This window comes from Ammospiza caudacuta, chromosome 8 (assembly GCF_027887145.1).
Source record: "Ammospiza caudacuta isolate bAmmCau1 chromosome 8, bAmmCau1.pri, whole genome shotgun sequence".
NCBI classification, from domain to species: domain Eukaryota; kingdom Metazoa; phylum Chordata; class Aves; order Passeriformes; family Passerellidae; genus Ammospiza; species Ammospiza caudacuta.
The window spans coordinates 39,284,216-39,305,270 of NC_080600.1; the positions used below are offsets into that span (position 1 = coordinate 39,284,216).

The following is a 21,055-nucleotide window of genomic DNA, read 5'->3' on the forward strand; positions in this document are numbered from 1 at the left end:
GGAAAATCATTTTGAAAAAGGCAAAAGAAAAAACAAAATCCAGTAAATAAAGTAGTATGTTTTCTCCCCATAGGCATCAAATTATTGCTAATGCACATAATACTTTAAATGTTATTTACCAACAGCACTCAACTCAGTCATAGCTGGATAGTCTAACCCCTTACTCAGTTATTCAATCAGAGACACCAGCAAGAATGAGAAGCCTGTAGATTTTCTTAATTTCTTTAACTGTGTGTGACAACACAGGCTTTCAAACATGGTTGGTTTCCTTTATTCTCTGTGATAACCTAAGATAGTTAATCACAGACACAAACAGCTTCATATAAACCAAAATGAAAACCTGACAAATTTCTTTCCAGCGCTATTAAACTTTGTTTCCAAGAGTGCAAAGTGGAGAAAGCACATAAATAATCATGGACTGCAGTTTCTCATTACTCTAATGTTGCAGTCATTACAACAGTCTTAAGGCAATTCCCGTAATTTGATCGTGGTCATCAAGGAAAGAAGGAGATAAATATGTTAGGTACACTCTAAAGGGTCTCCATGCACAGAAATTCATCAGCACACTGTGATAATTTCGGGAATTTGTCCATTTACAGCTAAAAATTCGTGTCAGACAAATAAAATTATAGAAACACCAAATGCTTTGGACCGGCCAAATGTTATTAGGACTGGAGCAACATCACTCCCACACCACAAGCTCTGAGAGGAGATTCATTGTAACATTCAAATATGTACTTTTCCAGCCAAAAGAACTAAATACATTATAAAGTCTTGCTGGCTTCAGTCTTCAAGGATGCCATTTATGTTAACTGAACTTGTCCACAAAAAGAAAAAAAATCTGATATATTGGTCACTGAAATCATGTTGTTTTGTAAGAACAGAAAACACTTCCATAAGCAATAAGCAATAGCTTTGCTTTCCTTTTTTTTTTTTTTTTTTAAGTACTGAATCATCATACTTCATTCTACATAATATAGTATTTGTACCCATTACAATATCCAATGCCTCATTCCTTATCTGAATCTTCAGTGTTGCTGATTTCTAGGTCAGGTCAGTAATTCTAAAATGTTTTATTTATTCTCTGATCCCTTACAAGCCAAGCTGACAAAATGAGTCTCAGAAAAAAAGAACATCAAAGAAGTATTTATGTGATATCCCTCATATTCATTTCAGATATAGAGGACTTGATACTTGCCTGAATCACAGAGCCATTTGCTGCTAATGCATCTTCCATTTCTGCAGATAAACTGAGTTAGTGGCTCACATGTTGGGAATTCTGTGAAAGCGTTCAAAAAGAAATAAAAACTTTTAAACATAATTTAATATTACTCTTCAGTAATATTCTGTCACCTTCCTGTATGCATTAATTACACAAGTGTGCTGTAGCAAATATTTGCACCTTCCAGATATTGAATCTGGAGAGGAGAAAAAGTTGAGACACCAAAAATAAAAATAAAAAGGCTTCAAACTGTAAATACTGTCCAAACCCTACTTTTCATCAGCACGAAATTCATTCCTCTGTGATGAATGGTCTGGTCCTATATTCCCATCAGACCAAGGCTGGTTTTCCCACTATGCCAATATTTAAGACTATAGCTTGATGCCTGATACAAACTCTGCTTTCCATGTGCTTATTTACAGAAGGGTTCTCCGATTGCAACAGCACTGCCAGGAAGAGACAGGAAATGGAGCACTATAAAATGGGAAGGTTAAGTACCAAGCTAAAGAACAGCCAAGAAATAAAGTTACCCTACATTGGGATAATAAAATACGAGATTAAAATGTCAGCCTTCACAAGCAATTCCTCCCAGCATTCCAGTAAAGCAGTAGAAATCTGAGACAATATTATTCACAAAGAATTATCTGTATTGAACACAAATTTGTGTTTCTATAACTAACAAATATACTTCTGAAAACAGTAACTTAAATATAGTTTGAATTTTTCAGACTTTTCTTCTAAAGCCAAAGACATAGGTAGATGTGTGCATTTATTGCTAAATACTCGGGAAAATACTAAAGAGATTTATGTAAATTTTTAAAACATGCCACATAAATATAAAACTTTCTTAGGACGAAAACTGAAATAACTTTGTTTTTACTGAATCTCACAGTTTTGGCTCAAAAAGCGTCACATTCTGATGAAGCACTAAACCAAACCAGCTTCATCTAATAACAGATTTAAAATGAAATAATTTTTATTTAAAAATTACATAGAGAACACAAAGAACTTGAACAGAAGTGATTATCCTGCTTCAAATATAAAAAAGGGTAAGAAAAAAAGCTACCATTGATGATAACACTTTGTCAGTTACTTCTAGAAAGTTCTTGCTTTTTTTTTTTTTTTTCGGGGTGGTTTTGGGTTTTGTTTGTTTGTTTTGGGTTTGTTATTTTTATACATGTAAAAACTACATGTCTTTTTTTTTTTTTGCCCCATCCCTGCAAGTGTTCAGTGCCAGTTTAGATGAAGCTCTGGCCTGGTGGGAAGTGTCCCTGCCCATGGAGGGGGATGGAACAAAGTGGTCTTTGAGGTTGTTCTTTCCAACCCAAAGCACCCTGTGCTTCTGCACTGCACTGCATCACATTCTGTGATTCTGCATCTGCAGACAGCTCATTGACCCTCGTGCTCTCAGACTCACAGCAGTCACCAGTGCCCTGCAAAACAAGTGACTATTAAAATCCTTAATTGTTTGGAAGCAGCTGATTAGAGAGAGCACACCCCTCTCTGCACTATCTCAGCAGAGCAGCGGTCAGAGCAGCTGCTGATACTCTCTCATGATAGAACCAAGATTTTTATTTTTTTACTGAAAAATACAAGATCAAATATACTTCTGTTGAGGCTCGAAACAGGCTGATTTTATTGACATCTAGAATATGCTGAGGGGGCCCATTGGAGAGGTATGTGGCAGAGATAAATATAATTTTTGAGGGTGGCAGGATTTGATAATGGGCTGTAAATTAAAAAAGCCTTGATTGATCAGCATATTTGGTATTGTAGTTGAAAACTCATTAAATGGAAAATGCTGCATTTGCTTTGGGTTCTATTTATCAGCCAAACAAAGTCTATTGGCCATTTCAGAAACAGTATTTTAATTTCATTGGACAAGAGATCCTTATATGTTAGTGAAGAATTTTCCTTTCCCCCCCAAAAAAACCAAAAATCCACTTACCACAGGATGCCATTTCATCAGTTCCATCTCCACAGTCATCCTCCCTGTCACACAGCCACGACGTTGGGATGCACCGTCCGTTCCCGCAAGAAAACTGATTAACCTGACAAGTTCTTGCTGTCAAGACAAAGCACTCCAAGAATACAAGGGCAATGGACTAGATCCATTGGGTCTCTTGGTGGGTGCCTGATTTCAGAAGCTGCAGGGCTGGAGGGCGCCTCCTGGCCTGCTGCACCTTTCCCTGCTCTGAATAAACATCGTTCACCTCTGCCGTGTGGAATTATTAGTGGTTTCTTCCTTATAAAATAACATGAAATTCTAGATGTAACTGTGCAAAGCTAGGCGGTAAGAAAACAATTAATATGTACTAATGCTTGAAGTAAATAAAAATCAGGGCATAAAAATGCCTGATTCTTAACAAATATTAATTGGAATATTAGTATTCCTATTAATAGGAATATCCAAGGAATATTAACAACCTGCTTTCCACACCACGAACAATGATCTTGTGAATTTTGTATTTACACAGGAAAATGGGAATTAGCCTGTGTGTGATGTGCCTGACCTCACTGCTCTTAGAATCCTTGCCTTTGTAAACACTTAACTGCAATCATCCATTAAAGGAATCAATGCATGTCCTTCTCCTGAAGAAATAAGGATCATTTAAAAAATTTGTGCTATGTAGCTACAGATATTACTTTGAAAGTAATGAATTGTAAAATGAATTGTTAAATGTCACTGAAAGACTAACATAGAAAACTGTCATTATGCATAATTTTGTTTATTTAAAATTTGAACCCATAAAAATGCCAGATAGCAACACAAATTTTGATTCCAAATTTAAACTTTTAGAATTCCCCTGCATGTTATTCTACACTTTAAAAAATGGCTGATATGTCAAAGACCCCAGTGACTGAAATAATATTTCTTCCTTTATTATTTTCAAATACCATTTTCCTTTTTCTTCAGAGAAGTAGCCCAAAACACAAAAAAGGATTCTAAGTTTAAAATATTTCAAAGTAATTTTTTAAACATTAACTGTGTTTGCCACTGCAGGAATAAATGGAGAAACCAGACTACAAAATTTGATCCATCACCAACTGACACAGGGTTAAAAAAATGGTCTTCAAATTAGACTCTCACCCTACAAGCAAACAGTTGGATATCAAAGAATATCAAGGCAGTAAGGCAACAGGGAATATTTTAATACACAGTGCGTGTTGTCTTGCAGTGCACTTCAGTTCAAAACACTCATCAGCTTATTGATGGATGGCATGTTGCATATTTGAGATTTAATGCTTGTTTAGAGTACTCTGACAACGAGCACTAAACATCACTTCCACACAAGCAAAGGACAGATTTGGGAATTCCATTATTTATTACAGTGGAATCAGTAAACAATCCTCATCTTGCTATTTGCTTAAAAACCCACTCACCAGTTAATAACTCAGAAATGAAAAGACTTTAAAGGCACCGTGTGGAAACTGAATAACTAATTATGCATAAACTAAATCACTATTAAATAAAATTTACTGGTGATGTGGCACCCATCACAGCACGTTAATTTAAAAAGTTCTAACTGCCAAAAAAGATTTGTACCTCAGAGTTTGTACCTGAGCATTGCTTTGACAGTCAACCCATATGGAGAGATTAAGGGCTGAATAACTTTGGAAAGCACAGGATAGCACATGGATTAAGTAAAATATAATTTGCATTCCAGCCTCGGTGGTATCAAAATCTGAATTCATTTAAAATGTCAATAATCAGATTAAAAGTAGCAGCTTGGTTCAGTTCAGTTCAAATCAGTCCTGAACTATTCATGGAACTGATGTTAAAGAACCTGTTTGCATAACCAAGTCAAATTTTTACCTGCACAAGTTTTATTTGATTCGTCTTCGTTATTACCACAATCATTAGCTCCGTCACAAAGCCACCTCTTGGGAATGCAGCGATTATTCTGGCACTTAAACTGATCATCAGGACAGCTGTGATTGACTGTGGAGAAAAAAAAGAGAGGGTTTTTTTCCCCCTAAGAAGATAACCTGAGAAAAACAGCTGTGAAATCTGTGAACACATTAAATGCTGTTCCCAGTGATGCAGTTAGTGTGGTTATCTTGTATGTATAACTACCACGACATAAGGATTGTTCAGCAAACCAGCCAATTCAAACATTGCAGTGCTTCAATCATAAATTAAATAATATATAATAAAGATGCCAATATAGGGATCCGCTTCTATTAGGTGATAAAAGGTAGCAGCATTTTATGGAGTTGTTTCCTTAAAGAAACACGTTCTTAATCACATTTGGGCAGTGTGATGAGGTTTGCAAACTAAAGTGCACATAAACAAAGGAAAACACCAAGGGGAACAGCTGCAAGCCGCTAAGTGCAGACCCAAAATATGATACCACAGTGAGCAGGGATTTGGGCAGGTCATAAAATGCTTCTAAAATGAGGCACGTTACTGTCAATGGCCACATATAGATCTGCTGTTTACTCACCATGAAATTGTAGGTGTCAAAAAGTGAAATATGCAACACGGTGTAAAACTAACAGAAAAAAAAAAATCTGGTATTCAGGAGTGAACAAGGTATCTCTCAACATGTTTTTGCTGGCTACCAATTCTCAAGGAAAGGATGAAGCTGAATGCACAGGATTTATGTAAATACTATTGGCCTGCTCTTGCAAGTGTAGTAAGTGTTTATGTTCTGCTTCTTTCACGCTAATAACATCTATTATTAGCAGATCTTGCTCATCTCGATCTAGATAAGAACAGCAAACTGCACACAGCTCCAAAGGCTGGGTTAAAAATAATCTCCAGCTATTTTTCACCTACTCAGCCGTCCACAGGCTCTTTTTTAAAGTTTAACATACATCTGGAAACAAAGGGTATTTAAAATGAAAGGATGTCTTGCAGGCTTATCCTTGACATTTCAGTAGCTTTTATCTTTGACCTTTCTGCCTATTCTTGCAATTGAAGACGACACAGAGCGAGGGTGATATCAATAGCACACGAACCCTGCTCTGTGTGCAGGGTGCAGAAGCACAGGAAGCACAGATTAATTAATAACCTCAGCAGAAAGGTGTCCCAAATCTCCCCTACTTCCAAAGTCTGCAATGTGACTGGAGAACAAAACTGGGAGCATCTAAGTAATAAAATCACAAGTTGAAGAATTATTAATTTGACTTCAATACTTGACATAGATACTGCTTTAAATGGTCGTTAAGCTTTTGCTCATATATATTTAGTAACGTGTATTCTACTCATAATTGCGAATATTTCAAACTCATAAAGAACTATTGGAGTTACTATGGCAACTTCTGAGAAGAGATCAATGTTATCACACTGGCCATGTAAACTATAGATCACGTTCAGGTTATTATTTCATTTATATTTGTATAAATCCTCAGAGAATTGCAAGCTTTGATCAATGAACTGCTCTTCCTCACACTAATTTAAAAGACAATCAAGTCAAATCTGCTGAAAGATTTTCCTTCTCACTCTCTTTATTAGCTGAGCTCCTTAATTTAAGTGCAGAAAATGCTGGTTTCAAAACAAAATGAGAGTAAGCACTACAATTCAGAACTAGCAAAATATTTTTTGAAATATAACTGAAATCAGCTATGGCTACCACATGGAGCTACCAAAATACATAAATGCTGAGAAAAAAACCCCAAAATAATGAAACAGAACGAATCCAAAACTGGCCATTTAACAGCCATATGGCAAAAGCTCTGGGCATTACAGAGGATCAGTTTGTATCAGCAGAATCAGCCCATGTGAAGCAGGCAAGATTTACCCAAGGGTGAATAAACAATCACAGTTCACAAACACATTCTCTCAGCCTAACCAGCTTCACAAAGGCCTCAGCAGAAATACACACATCCAGTTTTGGACATCCAAACCCTAGAATCACTTCAGAAAAGAGCAATGAAATCTAAAAAAACCCTGCCATAATCCACTAGGAAAAAAACCCAAAAAACCAAAAAAACAAAACAAAAACAAACAAACCAACAAAGCACAACAACAAAAAACTAGCAAAATCCCAGAACAGTTTAGAGTTGTTTGGTCTCAAAGAGATAAGAAAGAGAGACTATGAAAAGAGTTTTCAGACTCAATGATACTGCAGAGCAGAAGAGTGTTCATGTCTACAACTGATTGGGAGAAGTATTGTACCTTCATTTCAGTAAAAGAGATTTGGTTTAGAGAAATGATCTAAGGACAGAAATAGAAATCTTTGTGACAAACAGAGTAAGGAAGAGGATTCTCAGTGATGCAACACTAATTTTAAAGCAAGCTACTTAAGAATCTTCCAGAAATGACAAGAGACATAATTAGTAAGTTTTCTATTATTTTTCATTTCAACAGTGGAACTCCTCTACAGCTAAAATAATATATCTCTTGTAAAACCATAACTTTAAAGACAACGTACATTAATACTCCAAGTCATGTAGAGATCTGAATTTTGGTTTTGTTGGTGGTTTGGTTTTCTTGGGGGAGTTTTGTGGAGGAGGTGATTTGTTTACTTTGTTGGTTTGAATACTTGTAGGTGTTTTGGTTTTGTTTGTTTTTTTCTTTTTTTTCCTGAGGAGTTTTGGATGTTTTTTTTAAGAAATGCATTATTCAATCTCAGAAATTTTCATGGCTGGAAGGGACCTGCTAAAATCCCCTGGTGTAATCCCCTACTTGAGCAGGGCCAGATAGAACAGGTTTTTCATGACCATGTCCATAGAAATTTCAAGCTTCTCCACAGACAGAAACTCCACAACAAGTTTGGGCAATCTATTCCAGTGTCTGACAGTAAAATGTGTTATCTTTCAGAAGTTCAGGTAAAATTAATGCTTTTCAGTTTGCGCCCATTCACCTCCTGTCCTGCTGGTGACATTATCAAGAAGAGCCTGGCTCCTTTTTGCCATTCCCTCCCATAGAGTGCTATACTGTGACCCATATAAGAAATAGTGAAAAACAAAGCAAAAACCACCAATATTTAAAGAATCAGGAATGACAATACCAACCCCAAAAGATGACTGCTCTGGCACAGTGCTATCCGACGGGTGCACCAGCAAGATTTGAAAGGGCTGCCATTACCGCACACAGGAAAAGAAGGAAATGAAAGATTTGCAGGAATGGCTGCAGGGTGATTGCTTCGGTTGGGCTGCACGGTTTGGTTTGCAATCCTGGAAGCTGAGCATGGGTTGAGGGGTGGAAGGGGAGTGCCTACGTACAGCAGATCTCCGAGTGCTCGTCGCTGCCGTCCAGGCAGTCGTCGTCGCCGTCGCAGCGCCAGCGCTCCTGGATGCAGCGCTTGTTGCTGCACTGGAACTGCTCCGCCTTGCACAGCTGGGGCAGCACTTCTCCCTCTTTAACTGGGAAAAACATCCAACAAGGACAGCTCTTTATCTGCTTGGTACAGCCAGAACGCAATACTGCCCCTACATAAATACATATCACAGAACTCACAGGATCACTGGGTTGGAAGAGACCTCCAAGATCATCAAGTCCGACCCAGCCCCAACACCTCAACTAAACCCTGGCACCCAGTGCCACATCCAGGCTTTGTTAAACACACCCAGGGAATGGTGACTCCACCATCTCCCCGGGCAGCCATTCCAGAACTTTATCACTCTTTCCATAAAAAGCTTTTTCCTATTATCCAACCTATATTTCCTTGGTACAGCTTGAGACTGTGTCCTCTGGTTGTGTCAGTGCTGCCTGGAGAAAGAGCCCAGCCCCAGCTGAGCACAGGCACCTTTCAGGGGCTGCAGAGAGTGATAAGGTCACCCCTGAGTCTCCTTTTCTCCAGGCTGAGCACTCCCAGCTCCCTCAGTGGTTCCTCACAGGGTTGGTGTTCCCAGCCCCTCTCCAGCCTCATTGCCTTCTCTGGATGCGCTCAAGCATCTCAACGTCCTTCCCAAACTGAGGGAAATATCAACTCTTGTCCTTGCACTTCAGAACATTTTTACCTAAACTCTGTGCATCTCAGGTAATTCCACCTGAAGCCTGTAGTGGCACACACATCTGAGTGTGTGGATGAAAGAATGAACATTTAATAAATGGAAAAACTCTGAACAGAATGGCACTCAAACTGGTTTTTAAATTGGTGTTTCTATTACAGTGTAAAGTATCAGTTTAAATATTGCAGTACCTGATCAAAAGTAAACAGAAAGTATTCTGAGAGACATTGGTCAAATTCTGGTGCACATTTAGAGATAGGAGACGATGACTAAAAAGCTGATTCTTGTATCCAAGCAACAACTCAAACACCTGCATTATGCAGTGGTACAGACCCAGCAGAGAAGAAAGGATAAAATTCTGCTGGGGTAGAGTTAAGTAGCGAGCTAGAAGCTTATTAATAAACCCAGGCAGATGTTCTCCTCCATATCAGGTTCAGAATGCTTCACGTGAAAATGGCATACATGAGTCCAAGACCCTCTGAGGAATACCAAAATCCTTGGAAAGAGCCAGGCAGTGATGTGTGTTGGGAAAAATCCAGGAAACCTGCCTCATTCCAATCTCAAAGTCTCTAACCCCTCTTCCTAACGGCTATATCCCATCTTACCAGTGAGGAGTCCCCATTCCAGTAACTTCTGCTAAAAAGAAAAAGAGCTTTTTTATAAAGAAAAGTGATGGCTCTGCCTGGTCATTGCAGGCTCCATAATGTTCATCATGTTATGAAATAAACCTTATACTTTGCTCATCTCTACTAAGGTTATTACTGGAGACTTATGTAAATCGTTACAATTAATTTCAAGAAATACATCAATGAGACTTTAAAAAAAACAGAGAAAATTTTTAGAAAGATAAAACAAATCTAAACATTTTAAAGAAGAGATACCTGTAGTACGTGGCAAGTTATTATTTTAATTGAAATCCTCACCTTTTATTAGAACAACTTTTATCAGTGTTTCAATGAAGATATATAAAGAAAAGATGAAAGACAGCAATATTTGCACAGTCTGTGTAAGAATCTATCACACATAAATACATCTGCTTGATGTGCTTTATGAACAGTTTCCTCATGAAAATTTCAATGTCAGATTTCTGTTTGAGATACTTAGAAAAATGTGAAAACTGTTCATATATATTTTATTTTATAATTATATGGATCCATTTATGATATTTTTAAAAGATTTCTGTGAACTATTTAAGTGCTTTATCATGTCAGATATACTGAAATATTTTCCAATGCATTTTATCCTTAAATAGTGTACTTAATATTCTATTTTCTTTGGGAAAGCTTTTATATTCTGTAAACTGTAAACTAGAATATTTATTCAAGCAATATTTTTTGTCTTATAGACCCTCTAGGAGGCCACACTTTCTTGTTTCATTTTCATGTCTGACTTGATCCCTTAACAGCAGCATCAACTCAGATATTCTGTAAGAAACTTACTCATGCAGGTTGTACTGTTTTCCTCCAAAAGCTGATTATCAGCACAGGCACAAACTCTGCCTCCAGGAATGGCCAAACAAAGAGTGCTGCAGCCTCCATTATTAACACGACAGGCATTATCACCTGGGAAAAGAAATAAAAAGCAACTTTATCAGCCATGCTAGGACTAAACAATGGGGTTTTTAGTTGCCTTTTTTTTTTCTTTAGGAAAAGAAACAAATGAAGAATTTTTAGCAATTAATTTTCTCTTGTGTTAGGAGCACATTGCTCTCACATATTTTGGTTACTGTGGGTTATAATATTTAAAGATAATTAGTTAAAGATCACAAAATAATAATGATAGTAATAATAGTAATAATAGTAATAATAGTAATAATAGTAATAATAGTAATAGTAATAATAATAATAATAATAATAATACTACCACCACAAAAACCTGCACCACCAGCTCACAGCATTTTATCTGCCTGTTTTATGAAAGGAACAAATACTGCAAAATATTTGGCACAGCTACATGCACGCAGTGGCTTCAAGGAATCAAATAGCAGATAAAGGAACGTTCTGAAGTTAATTGGCATCTGTACACATTAAAAAATGTGGCTACAAATGCAGATTAAGGAAAAAAAAAGAGAGAAAACAAAAGGATAAAGAGATTTATGGCAGATAGAACACAGGCAAATATCCCACTACTCTTTTCTGAGCACATCTGCCATTGCCAAGCTTTGCTTTTCCGTGTTATTGTTCCTTCCCCAAGCTGTTCCCATGAAAACACTGACAGCAGCCAGGTGTTTTACCTTCCACCCTCACCTCCTCACTCCTGAGGCAACCAGACTTCAGTCACTGAGAGCCCACAAATGTCCCAATTTCTGTTTGTGTCACTTTGGTGACGACCTTTGCTTGGACCTGCACTGCTGGGACACCCAGCTTCCCATGAGCAGAGCTCTGCTGATTCCACGTGCTGGTGAGAAGTGATTATGGCCAAGGAAGATAGAAAACTTCACTGCTAAACCTTTAAATTAAAGGTCTGCTAAACCTTTAAACTAAAACTTTTTTTTTTTTCACTTTCCCATTCTAGCAGTTCCTCCTTTTAAAGCTGTAGAAAACATTTATCAGCTTGCTGGCCTAAACCAGACTCCCTACAATTCCCTCTCCTCAAAGCTCCTCACTTCACTTTTCACAGAAAATATAATATTAAGTTCTCATGGAGCTATGAACATGGATATTAAAGTGTCCCATCAGAGCCAGTCCTGCAGGTGCATGGAAATCTCTTGAAATTATCAAATGAACATCAGACAACAAACAAATAACTTAAGATTTTGAAAATTTTTATATTTTAAAATGCATCTTAATATGTCTTACAATATTGAGCAGTGTTTATTAACCTTTTTCTATACTTTTTCTGATCCACCATACACAACATTTCTTAGAAGAAAATGCGTCAACAGTCCATTAAGGACCCAGTGAACTTTTAAATAAAATTGGGCAAAATGATTAATAGAGAATGATGTGAAAGGCCATTGTGTTACTTGTACTTTCAGTGGAGAGGGTGTGAGTGAGATGACAAGAACACAGCTCTATAACCAGGGAAAATGGGAATTCTCTGAGAAGTCTGAGAGCTTGATCACAATTTTAGAAAGAGCTTAGACTGGACACTCAATAAACATTATTAGATCCTGACTTCAAGTCTGAGACTATGATTAAACCACTAAAATAATCAACTGTTACAGCTATGGTCACCAAAACTGAAATATTATGAACAAAACATCAAAAAAACTAAAAAATGTATTTGAGTTTAAATTTTGAAAAACCTCAGGTAAAATAAACTCTCAGAAAAAGTAACCTTGAAAGTCACTCCATCTTTTCAGGGCCATCACTGTACAAATCAAAGGATGTCAGTAACACAAAGATTTAAAAATTTCTCAGAAGTGGCCAAAATAAACAAACCAAAATACAATCTTCAAAAGTGACTCCAAAATTACATGGCACAAGTCAAAACATTTGCAGTGATTTAATTAAAGCATGCACATGAGTTTGTCATCTCACTAAAAGAGAATAAACCTGCAGAATAAAAGACTATTTCAGCCAAATATAGGAAACACGTGATGATTCTGAAGCCCAATGAAAGCTGAAAATGAATATATAAAAATTAAATCACTAGATCAAAGTCAAATGGTCCATCTTGAAGATGAAAAGTTCCTACTTAACCTCACAATTGGGATGACAAACTCCTGCACAGTGGGTTATGTGCTAGGTAAAGTGATAAAAGAGGGGATGATGACAAGGAAAAGAGAAGTAATAAGAGTTAAAGCAAAAAGATCCAAGATAAAAAGGTTTATAAAGTGCAGTCTTCAACCTGAAGGTGCAATGAGACCTTCAGTCCCATCAGTCTTGCTGAAGAGACTCCTAGGCTTAAATGTCTCCCAAAACACAGTTCAAGTAGGTTAAGCCTCTTTATTGAACAAGCTGTAGGACCTGTAAAACTATCAAATATTTGAGGAATTAAATTTCCTCTACTACAATTCCTGACGGCTATTTTACATGGCTGTTCTTAAAGTAGCCCCAAACTTTTAAAATACGTTCTAAGCTATTATCATTTTTTTCATATTTTGACAGCTTTTAAAACAGTTGTTGCCCTGTTGATTGCATGTGAATAAATTAGGCCAATTCCATTTTAATTAGCTAAAAAATTAGTCCAGAGCTAAACCAATTACAACAATGTAATTGCATTTCAGTCATCGTTCTCAGAAAAAAAAAAAATGGAAACCATGCATATTTGTTTAATCTTTTCATTTAAGAGATACACTGAAGCATTTATTGCATTTGTGGCTTCATATGAACCTAACCTCAGGTACTGTTAAATTGGGCAAGCCCACTCTTAGGATCAACCACCACACAAAAGGAGCAGCAGCCTGGTGCTCCAGCTCTTCTTTGCAATCTGAGGAGTTAAAATATTAGCTGATTTCAAAAGAAGCTACTTTAACTGCTGTAAATTCACTTACTCCTGAATTATTTACATGGAAGTAGCAATCCAGCATTTCAAAGCATTGGAAATGCCTGCAGGGTCATATTCTGAGTGTAAATCCAACTCCTACGATTACTAGGAGGATATACTTCCTGTATTTTATGATGCACAGAGATCCAAAGACTCAGCCCAAGAAAGTAAGGTGAATTCTAACCTCTGAAAGTAAGTGAAAAACAAACAAAGAAACAAAAATTCCTCCTCAAGGGGATCATGCCTCATGAGAGAGAGACAATGAAAAATACCTCTCCTTGAGGAAATCCCAAAAGCTTCATGTCCCTCCCCAAAGCACAAAGCAAAGCAGGATTGGAACAGTATCCTGGGAAAGCCCCCCTAAGAAATGCCAGTCTGAATTGAACCATGCCCAAATGAAATGACAGTTCCTGCCTGTGTGACAAGACCAGCAGCATCAAAGCAGTCCCCTCAAAAGATCACAGCCAAAAGTTTCTGAGGTGTGTGCATGTTAAAGCATGTTATATCTTTAAAATACAACTTGTCTGTAAAGTGGTTTTTCTGTGGTTTTCTCTGTTCAACAATTCAGCCTTGAGCCTGCTCTTTTACAAGGAAAACATGCACACACACACACACAAATAGTTTCTTTAAAGGAAATTTTTATGCTCCTTTGGGAGCAATGGCAAGATCAACCTCACTGAGCATGACAAAAAGGGAAGTTCCTAAAGGCTGCAGTTAGCTTACAAAATTCCAATTACAATTTCAAACAAAGAATATATTAACAAGCCAAGTTCCCTCCCTTAAGACTTTAGCTCATTCAGCAAAACTGTCTAAGAGGCAATACTTTCTCTCTCTGGTGTCAGCTTATTTGGAAGCCAACAGCAACTGCATTAAATGCCCCTTTTTTCTGAAAAATAAAGGAATTTTCTGAGTACCAAATAAAGCAGCAATCATATTGAAAGCAAACACTGCATCCTCTATTAGCAGGGACAGCATTCTGAAATTTGGCCACCTTGAGGGTAGATTAGAGCCCAGATTTTGCCTTAAAAACACCAACCAAACAAAACCCACACTAAATACAAGAAAAACCCCCAAAAAACTATACTTTTATATGTCTTTGAATGTCAGAGAGAGGCCCTGAAAAGCAGCTGTGGTAAGAGGAACACTGCTGCAGCAACCCTGACTTAGCACAGTGCTACACAGACCAGCTTGGGTTAGGGAAAGGAAATTTAGATGCTGCAGTACCAGAAAAGAGAAAATTTAGACAATAAAAAAAATAATCTTTTAAACAGCATTTTATCTGTATTAATTACTGACGCTCATTTTTATGTTTGGTAGCAGACCAAACAATCTGGTAATTAGAAATATGTTTTAACTAAAGCAAGCAAATAAATACTCAACAACTCATAGGGATGCTGCATGTAGTAAATGGAATTCAAAGTTTCCTTCAGTAAAACACATTTTTATCTTTACCTGTAGAGTAGCAATTTTATTTTCTAAATTCCATCCATGCAAACTTATGGCTTTTATCTCATTTCTCTACTGATATAAGTAGCAACAACTATGGATTTTTCCACTACTCTCAAATAACTACCTTTATCCTGTGCAGCATAGAGTGTTGATTGTAGACCAAGATGGGGGAGCAAATTAAAAAAAAGACAAAAAAATGCAGGCAGGAGCTATTTTCTCATTTAAGAAAAGGTAAATGTAATCACATATTTTATATCTATGAGCCAATGCAGATGTTTCCCTCTGTAATTGATACTTGCACAGCATCTCTTGGTCACACAAGGAAAAAAGGGCAATAAAGACAGTGAAAATGCACAGAAGGAATTCAGACAGGAATAATGCTCTGATTCACTTTTTAGTATTTATGAGATAATCAATTTCTACTTCAATGGACTGAAACTCTGGACTCTCTCATGTCACAGCCCCTATTTCTTTTTCTATTTTTGTTCATCCAGTCACCTCAAAATGCTTGGAGACTCTAAGGGAAAATGTCCTTTAATAACAAAACTCTGGAGAAACTGCAAAAGTACCTTGCTGTTTGCGTGGATCATAAATCTGGAGCCCAAACAAAGGTGGCCTCTCACTTCTCAACAGTGTCACATTCCTTGTTACCAGATCCAACTGGAAAATTGACCCATTCATGTAATCTGTCCAGTATATATAATTTCCATGGTGTGACAGTCCAAAAGGATGATTCAAATCTTTTCCATTGTAGACTACCTGCAATTAATGAGTGGCAGGTGAGCATCAGCAAGGTTGGAAGAGTCATTAATTTTTTAGAGATGGTAAAACAGGAAATAGGAAAACTGAGGTCATTACTGTCCCAAACATAACAACCTATTGCAATAAAATGAAATAAAGAGTGCAAAGTCATTCTGTGCAGCAGAACCAATATCTAACTTGAAATAAAAACTTCATAGGAATTCATGTTATGTGGCCCCCATCAGAGAACACAGAAGTGGTGCAATCTCTAACCCTGGGAGGATCTGAAAGATGTAGAAGTGGGGTTTAGGATCATGGTTAGTGGTGAATTTGGCAGTGCTGGGTAAAGGGCTGGTTTTGAAGATATTAAGGCCTTTCCCAAAATAAACAATTCTATGATCCTGTGATTTTATCCCAGCAGATTCATTTTGGAGTCGTTGGTCTCATTCTTCTGGCTGTGATCCTTGCTTGAACCAAGAGCCTTTTTTCTGCCTTGACTGTAGAGAGAAGGAAGCTCCTTACATGGCCTGACTTGTTTACTTTTAGACACAAACCCAAGAGAACAGGGAGATAAAGACAACTAAAATACTCTTTTGAGGTGATTGACAAACATCACCCCCTTTTGCCCTTTAAATTTTCTCTTTGGGCTTGAAATCTTATAGTCAAAGCTCCTCATCTCTGAACTGCTTTTGATCCAAATTCATCAATCAGTTAATAATCTGACAGCTATTAGTGGAATTAAGGAGCTCCCTATCCCCCAAAATCTTTACTGTATTAAAGAATTATAGATGTGACTGATCCAGTTAAATTTTAACCAAAATAGGCTATAATTAAATACAAATTATTAAACATCAAAAACAAGTGTCTTATAGTTATTTTCAGCTACATAAATTCAAGTAGTTAAGCATTTTTTGTTACATCTCAGGATTACTGAAAACTCACTTTTCAAAAAGAAAAAAGAAAAATAACCATTTTGTGACACACTTCAAAACAAAACCTGTGGACATGTGTTTCTTATTATTCACCAGTCACTAATTTCATGAAGCAGATGGTAAAACTTCCCCAAATTATCAGACTGCAGTTTGAGCCTTAACCATTGTCAAAGTCTCTTATTTTGTGCTTGTTGCTTCTACAAACCCTCACAGAATGACTGCACAGACTTGTATCCAGCTAGTAAAGGCATTAGTAACAACTAAAGCAATCTATCTCTAATATTTGCTGAGTGCTGCCCCTCTGACTATTACCACAAATGCTCAAAAGGAGCACAGAGATTCAGAAAAAGCCATCCAGCAAAGTTCAAGGAAAAGCTGGTCTTTGGCAAAGCCAAAAACAAAAGGGTTTTTCTACCAAAATGCTCTTTGCAGCTTCATGGCTCAATCCAAATATAACTCATTGCCACATGAGAAAAATTGGTAAAAAAAAAATAAAAGAAAAGCCAGGTTTGGCATCACTTAGGCCAGAGGAATGCCCTAAGCTGTGTTTCAGCCTCTCACTCGAGACTGCCACCATGGTTCCAGCAGAGGCGACGCGGGACACGCCGCGGGTTCCGCAGACTTTAAAATCCTTGGGAAGTATTTTAACACAACACAATAAAATCCAGAGACAGAACATGCCCGAGGCAAACCAGCAGCATTTCCCTTTTACCTTTCTGTCAGTCCCATTCAGATAGATCCTTTCAATGTGATCATAATAGGCATCACACCAGTAGAGCACGTTGGCGCGGTAGTCCAGAGTTAAACCATTTGGCCAGAGCATCTTTGATGTGACAAAAACCTGCCGGCTGTAGCCATCCATCCAGGCCTTCTCAATCCTCCCCACGTTGGCATCTATTTCATCTTCCTCCCAGTCTGTCCAATACATCCATCTGGGGAATTACAGAAATGAGCATTCACATCCCATTTTAATCAGGTGAATTGTAGCGCAGGCTTTTAGCAGCAGCTGCTCCGAGCCAGAGCAATTTTGACTTTTTCATGTTTCTTTCCATTGCTGTTTCTGCAACTTTATTTACTGTCCCTGACCACTGGATGCTGCTGAAGTGACACTTATGTTATTTTGCTCATATTGTGATAAATTAGAGAACTAACAGACAAGAAAAGCAATAGAATTAAGACCTTATTTATTCCCACTAGAATTATAGAATTATAGGGTTTCTTTATTTGTTGGTTTTTCTTAAACCATTACTTGTATTGACCTTGTCAAAAACCTCACATTTACAGTGAGCTGGTTCTGGCCAGGTCAATTTGCCTTTCTGATGTAAATATCCTTTTTATTACACCTAATTCTATCAAAGAAGTTGCAGCACAATAATTATTTGCACTCTGGTTTTAGAGCTAAAGGATGACCTTGATGTTCTGTGAACTTCATGAAAGCAGCTAAATCACTCAAAAAAGGGTAAGGTGTACTTTGTCCATCACAAAAATGTTTAGAAACAGTTGCTTTGAAAACTAGTTGAAAAAAAGCCAGTGAGCAATTTTAGCATAGTTTTATGGCTTATAGTGCAGCAATATAGATTAAAAAAACCAAACAAAGTCTGAAAGAAAGGCACCAATATTACTTTAGAAAAGTTTAAAAAAATCTATTAACTCCTCTAAAAGTATTGTCTCAGAGGAATTCTATGAGCCATTCTCTACTGGAAACTACAGAATAAACCTTTCCTTATTGAATTATTCTGAATATCGTATTCTATTACAGAATTTGCCCTTGAAAACAGTGATCTCAACCATTTAAAATATGCAACTTGAACTTGTACAAAAACAGAGGGTAAAAAATATGCTAAGAAACCACTTTTCTTTTTTCTCTTTTTTTTTTTTAACATGTTTTTCCCTAAGGAAATGAGTTAATGGGAAGAAACACTTAAAAACCTGTAAGCACTCTGTGAATCATCCCAGATTGTATCACATAAAGTCACATCATTCCATAAATGAAAACATTTGCCAGACAGCAGATGTTTACTTTTAGTCAAACCTAGGACTTCAATTAATAAGCAAAAACATCCTTCCAATCTTAAATCCTATTTGTTCACCCTGCTTTAATTATTATTAATATACCTCACTTTTTCTTTCACGAGATTCATGTTTCTGAAATACCTTCTGTGATCCTAACCAATTAACCATTTAATTGGCCTGTACTTGGAAGAATAAAGTCCTGGAATTTAAATACTGCAAAGGAATGATACACTGAAGTAAAAAAAAAAAAAAAAAAAAAAAAAAAAATTATTATCATATCTATGTAAATGATATCAAATCTAGTGGTCAAAAAAAGTATTTAAATGCACTTTTATGTATAAGCATAATTTGATATTTATGAGAAATTGGAAAAAAAAAAAAATAGAAAAATTGCATTACACAACTTTGCAGATTTGCACATGCAGCTTTTTTGTTTACTTCTCATTTCTCTCGAATTGCCCCCTAGAAGGTTGTTTTGGGTTCTGTTAATGTTTTTGTAAATATGTGCAAAGAACATCAGTCTATTTTTGATCCACAAGCTTTACAAACTCCATTGCATGTTTGACTCTAACAGCACTAGGTTTAATCACAGAATTATAAACCCTGCACATGCCCTGAGGCTGAGGTCAATATGGCACTTATTTTATTGGGAGGCAAAATATGTTTTACAAATATTTACATGACTTCTCAACAGCAATTACTGAGCTTTTCCCCATTAACTTTTTGTCTGTCCTTATTCCATTTATCCTGTCATAAGCTAAACCTGCTCACAGTGACAAGCATTTATGTCCATGTGCTTTAATTGTATCTCAAAATGCAGTTAATGCTCCAACACCGGTTAAATCAAGACTAAAATTTTGGAAACACAATTAAAAAGCCATAATAAATGCTATCCCTCAGGAAGAGCTTCCATGAGAAGCCTAATCATGAAGGACACGCTATTTTATTAGAGAAGTGTTTTATATAATGGCCCTTTTCAGGCAATACATCTTCATACACTGCTTCCTGTGCCATGCATTTACTGAGCTGGAAAATTTAACAAAGTAATTGCAGGTGTGGTTATGGCTCGTGGTCTCATTTTATGCCCTCACTGTCTGACTTTAATGAATTGTGGCCTTTCCACAGCCACTTCCACTCCTCAAAGGACAGGCTCAAAAGGGGAAACCTGAGAGGGTAAATATTTTCTATAATAGGAAAATAGCAATCAATCCAGCCACACTGAAACTACCTACCTACATCATTCTTCAGTGGTTTTTTAAGTAACCTACCATTATATCACAGTAATATAATGTGGTTTTCTTTATTATGCAGCTTATCAAAATTAATTTAAGCTAATAAGTAATGAAGAGTACCTGTCTCAGTTTTGTAAGCCAATGTGTACAAGGATATGGTCATAATTGGCTCCAGCAATTGAGATTACAGAGAGAGAAACACAGGAGACCATCTTAAAATTCACTTGATATTAAACATTCATGCAGGACTTACACCTTCAATTTATTTGAGAAAAAGGTGAGTCACATTCAGATTAACAGGACAGACATGCAACAATGACAGGCATACAAATTCTCCTGAAGGCTTCAGGGCAAGAATGCTGGGCAGGAATTACAGATACATTGCAGACTCCTGAAGGATTACAGACCACTGCATGACTCTACAAACCTCATCCTGAGCAAATTGAATCCTGTGTTTATGCCACAAAGACAACCATTACAGGAAAACCAGTTTGCTTCGTACCCATTGACAGGATCAACAACAATTCCTCTGGGGTGGGACATGTCTCCCTCCAACAGGGTTTTCCTGCTCTGAGCAGCTTTTTCCAGTCTGGCAACAGCAATGGTTTTCCTGTGGCCGTCATTGGTCCAATAGAGATTATTTCCAATCCAGTCCACTGCTATGCCTTCCACATTATCTAGATCTGTGGAGAGAGAGAGAACAGTAGTAAGAGATTAATACTATTTATGTTCTATATGTACTTATATTCACTATTTATTCTGTGATATCCATGTCATGTTTTTAAAATTGCTTTTTTCCCTTATCTACTGAAGGCCCAAACCAAATTACAGATATTTGGTACCAACCAAAGTACCAACTAAACCTTGTTCACTTAAGAAACTAAACTTAAATTTTGTAAATCAGTCACAGGTGTAGAGATGACAATATATCCTGTGAGACAAAATTTGAGAAAGTTTTTTTTGAAAAATAAAATTAAAAAAATAATTTTAAAAAAAGTTGTATGAGCTCAGGAGTCTTGCAAAATGTGTTTTAACATTTTTATCAATATTTTGATACACCTGAACATCACTTTTGGGAAACTATTTTTCCTTGTGGTTTAAGAAGCTGGAAGGAAGCAGAGGTGTCAGAATGA

The 21,055-nt window shown here is 36.9% G+C and overlaps 1 protein-coding gene across 1 annotated transcript in view; it reads right to left on the bottom strand.

Annotated features, from left to right (window-relative positions):
• The window catches only part of LRP1B (LDL receptor related protein 1B), a 299,771-nt gene that overhangs the window by 199,118 nt on the left and 79,598 nt on the right, over positions 1 to 21,055 (bottom strand). The window contains exons 9-16 of the mRNA XM_058810030.1: positions 20,425 to 20,605; positions 17,390 to 17,609; positions 15,574 to 15,763; positions 10,564 to 10,686; positions 8,396 to 8,536; positions 5,040 to 5,165; positions 3,171 to 3,287; positions 1,199 to 1,279 (exon numbers count right to left, since the gene is read on the bottom strand). Of these exons, the coding sequence (XP_058666013.1) occupies positions 1,199 to 1,279; positions 3,171 to 3,287; positions 5,040 to 5,165; positions 8,396 to 8,536; positions 10,564 to 10,686; positions 15,574 to 15,763; positions 17,390 to 17,609; positions 20,425 to 20,605 (1,179 nt within the window). The remainder of the gene's footprint in view (positions 1 to 1,198; positions 1,280 to 3,170; positions 3,288 to 5,039; positions 5,166 to 8,395; positions 8,537 to 10,563; positions 10,687 to 15,573; positions 15,764 to 17,389; positions 17,610 to 20,424; positions 20,606 to 21,055) is intronic.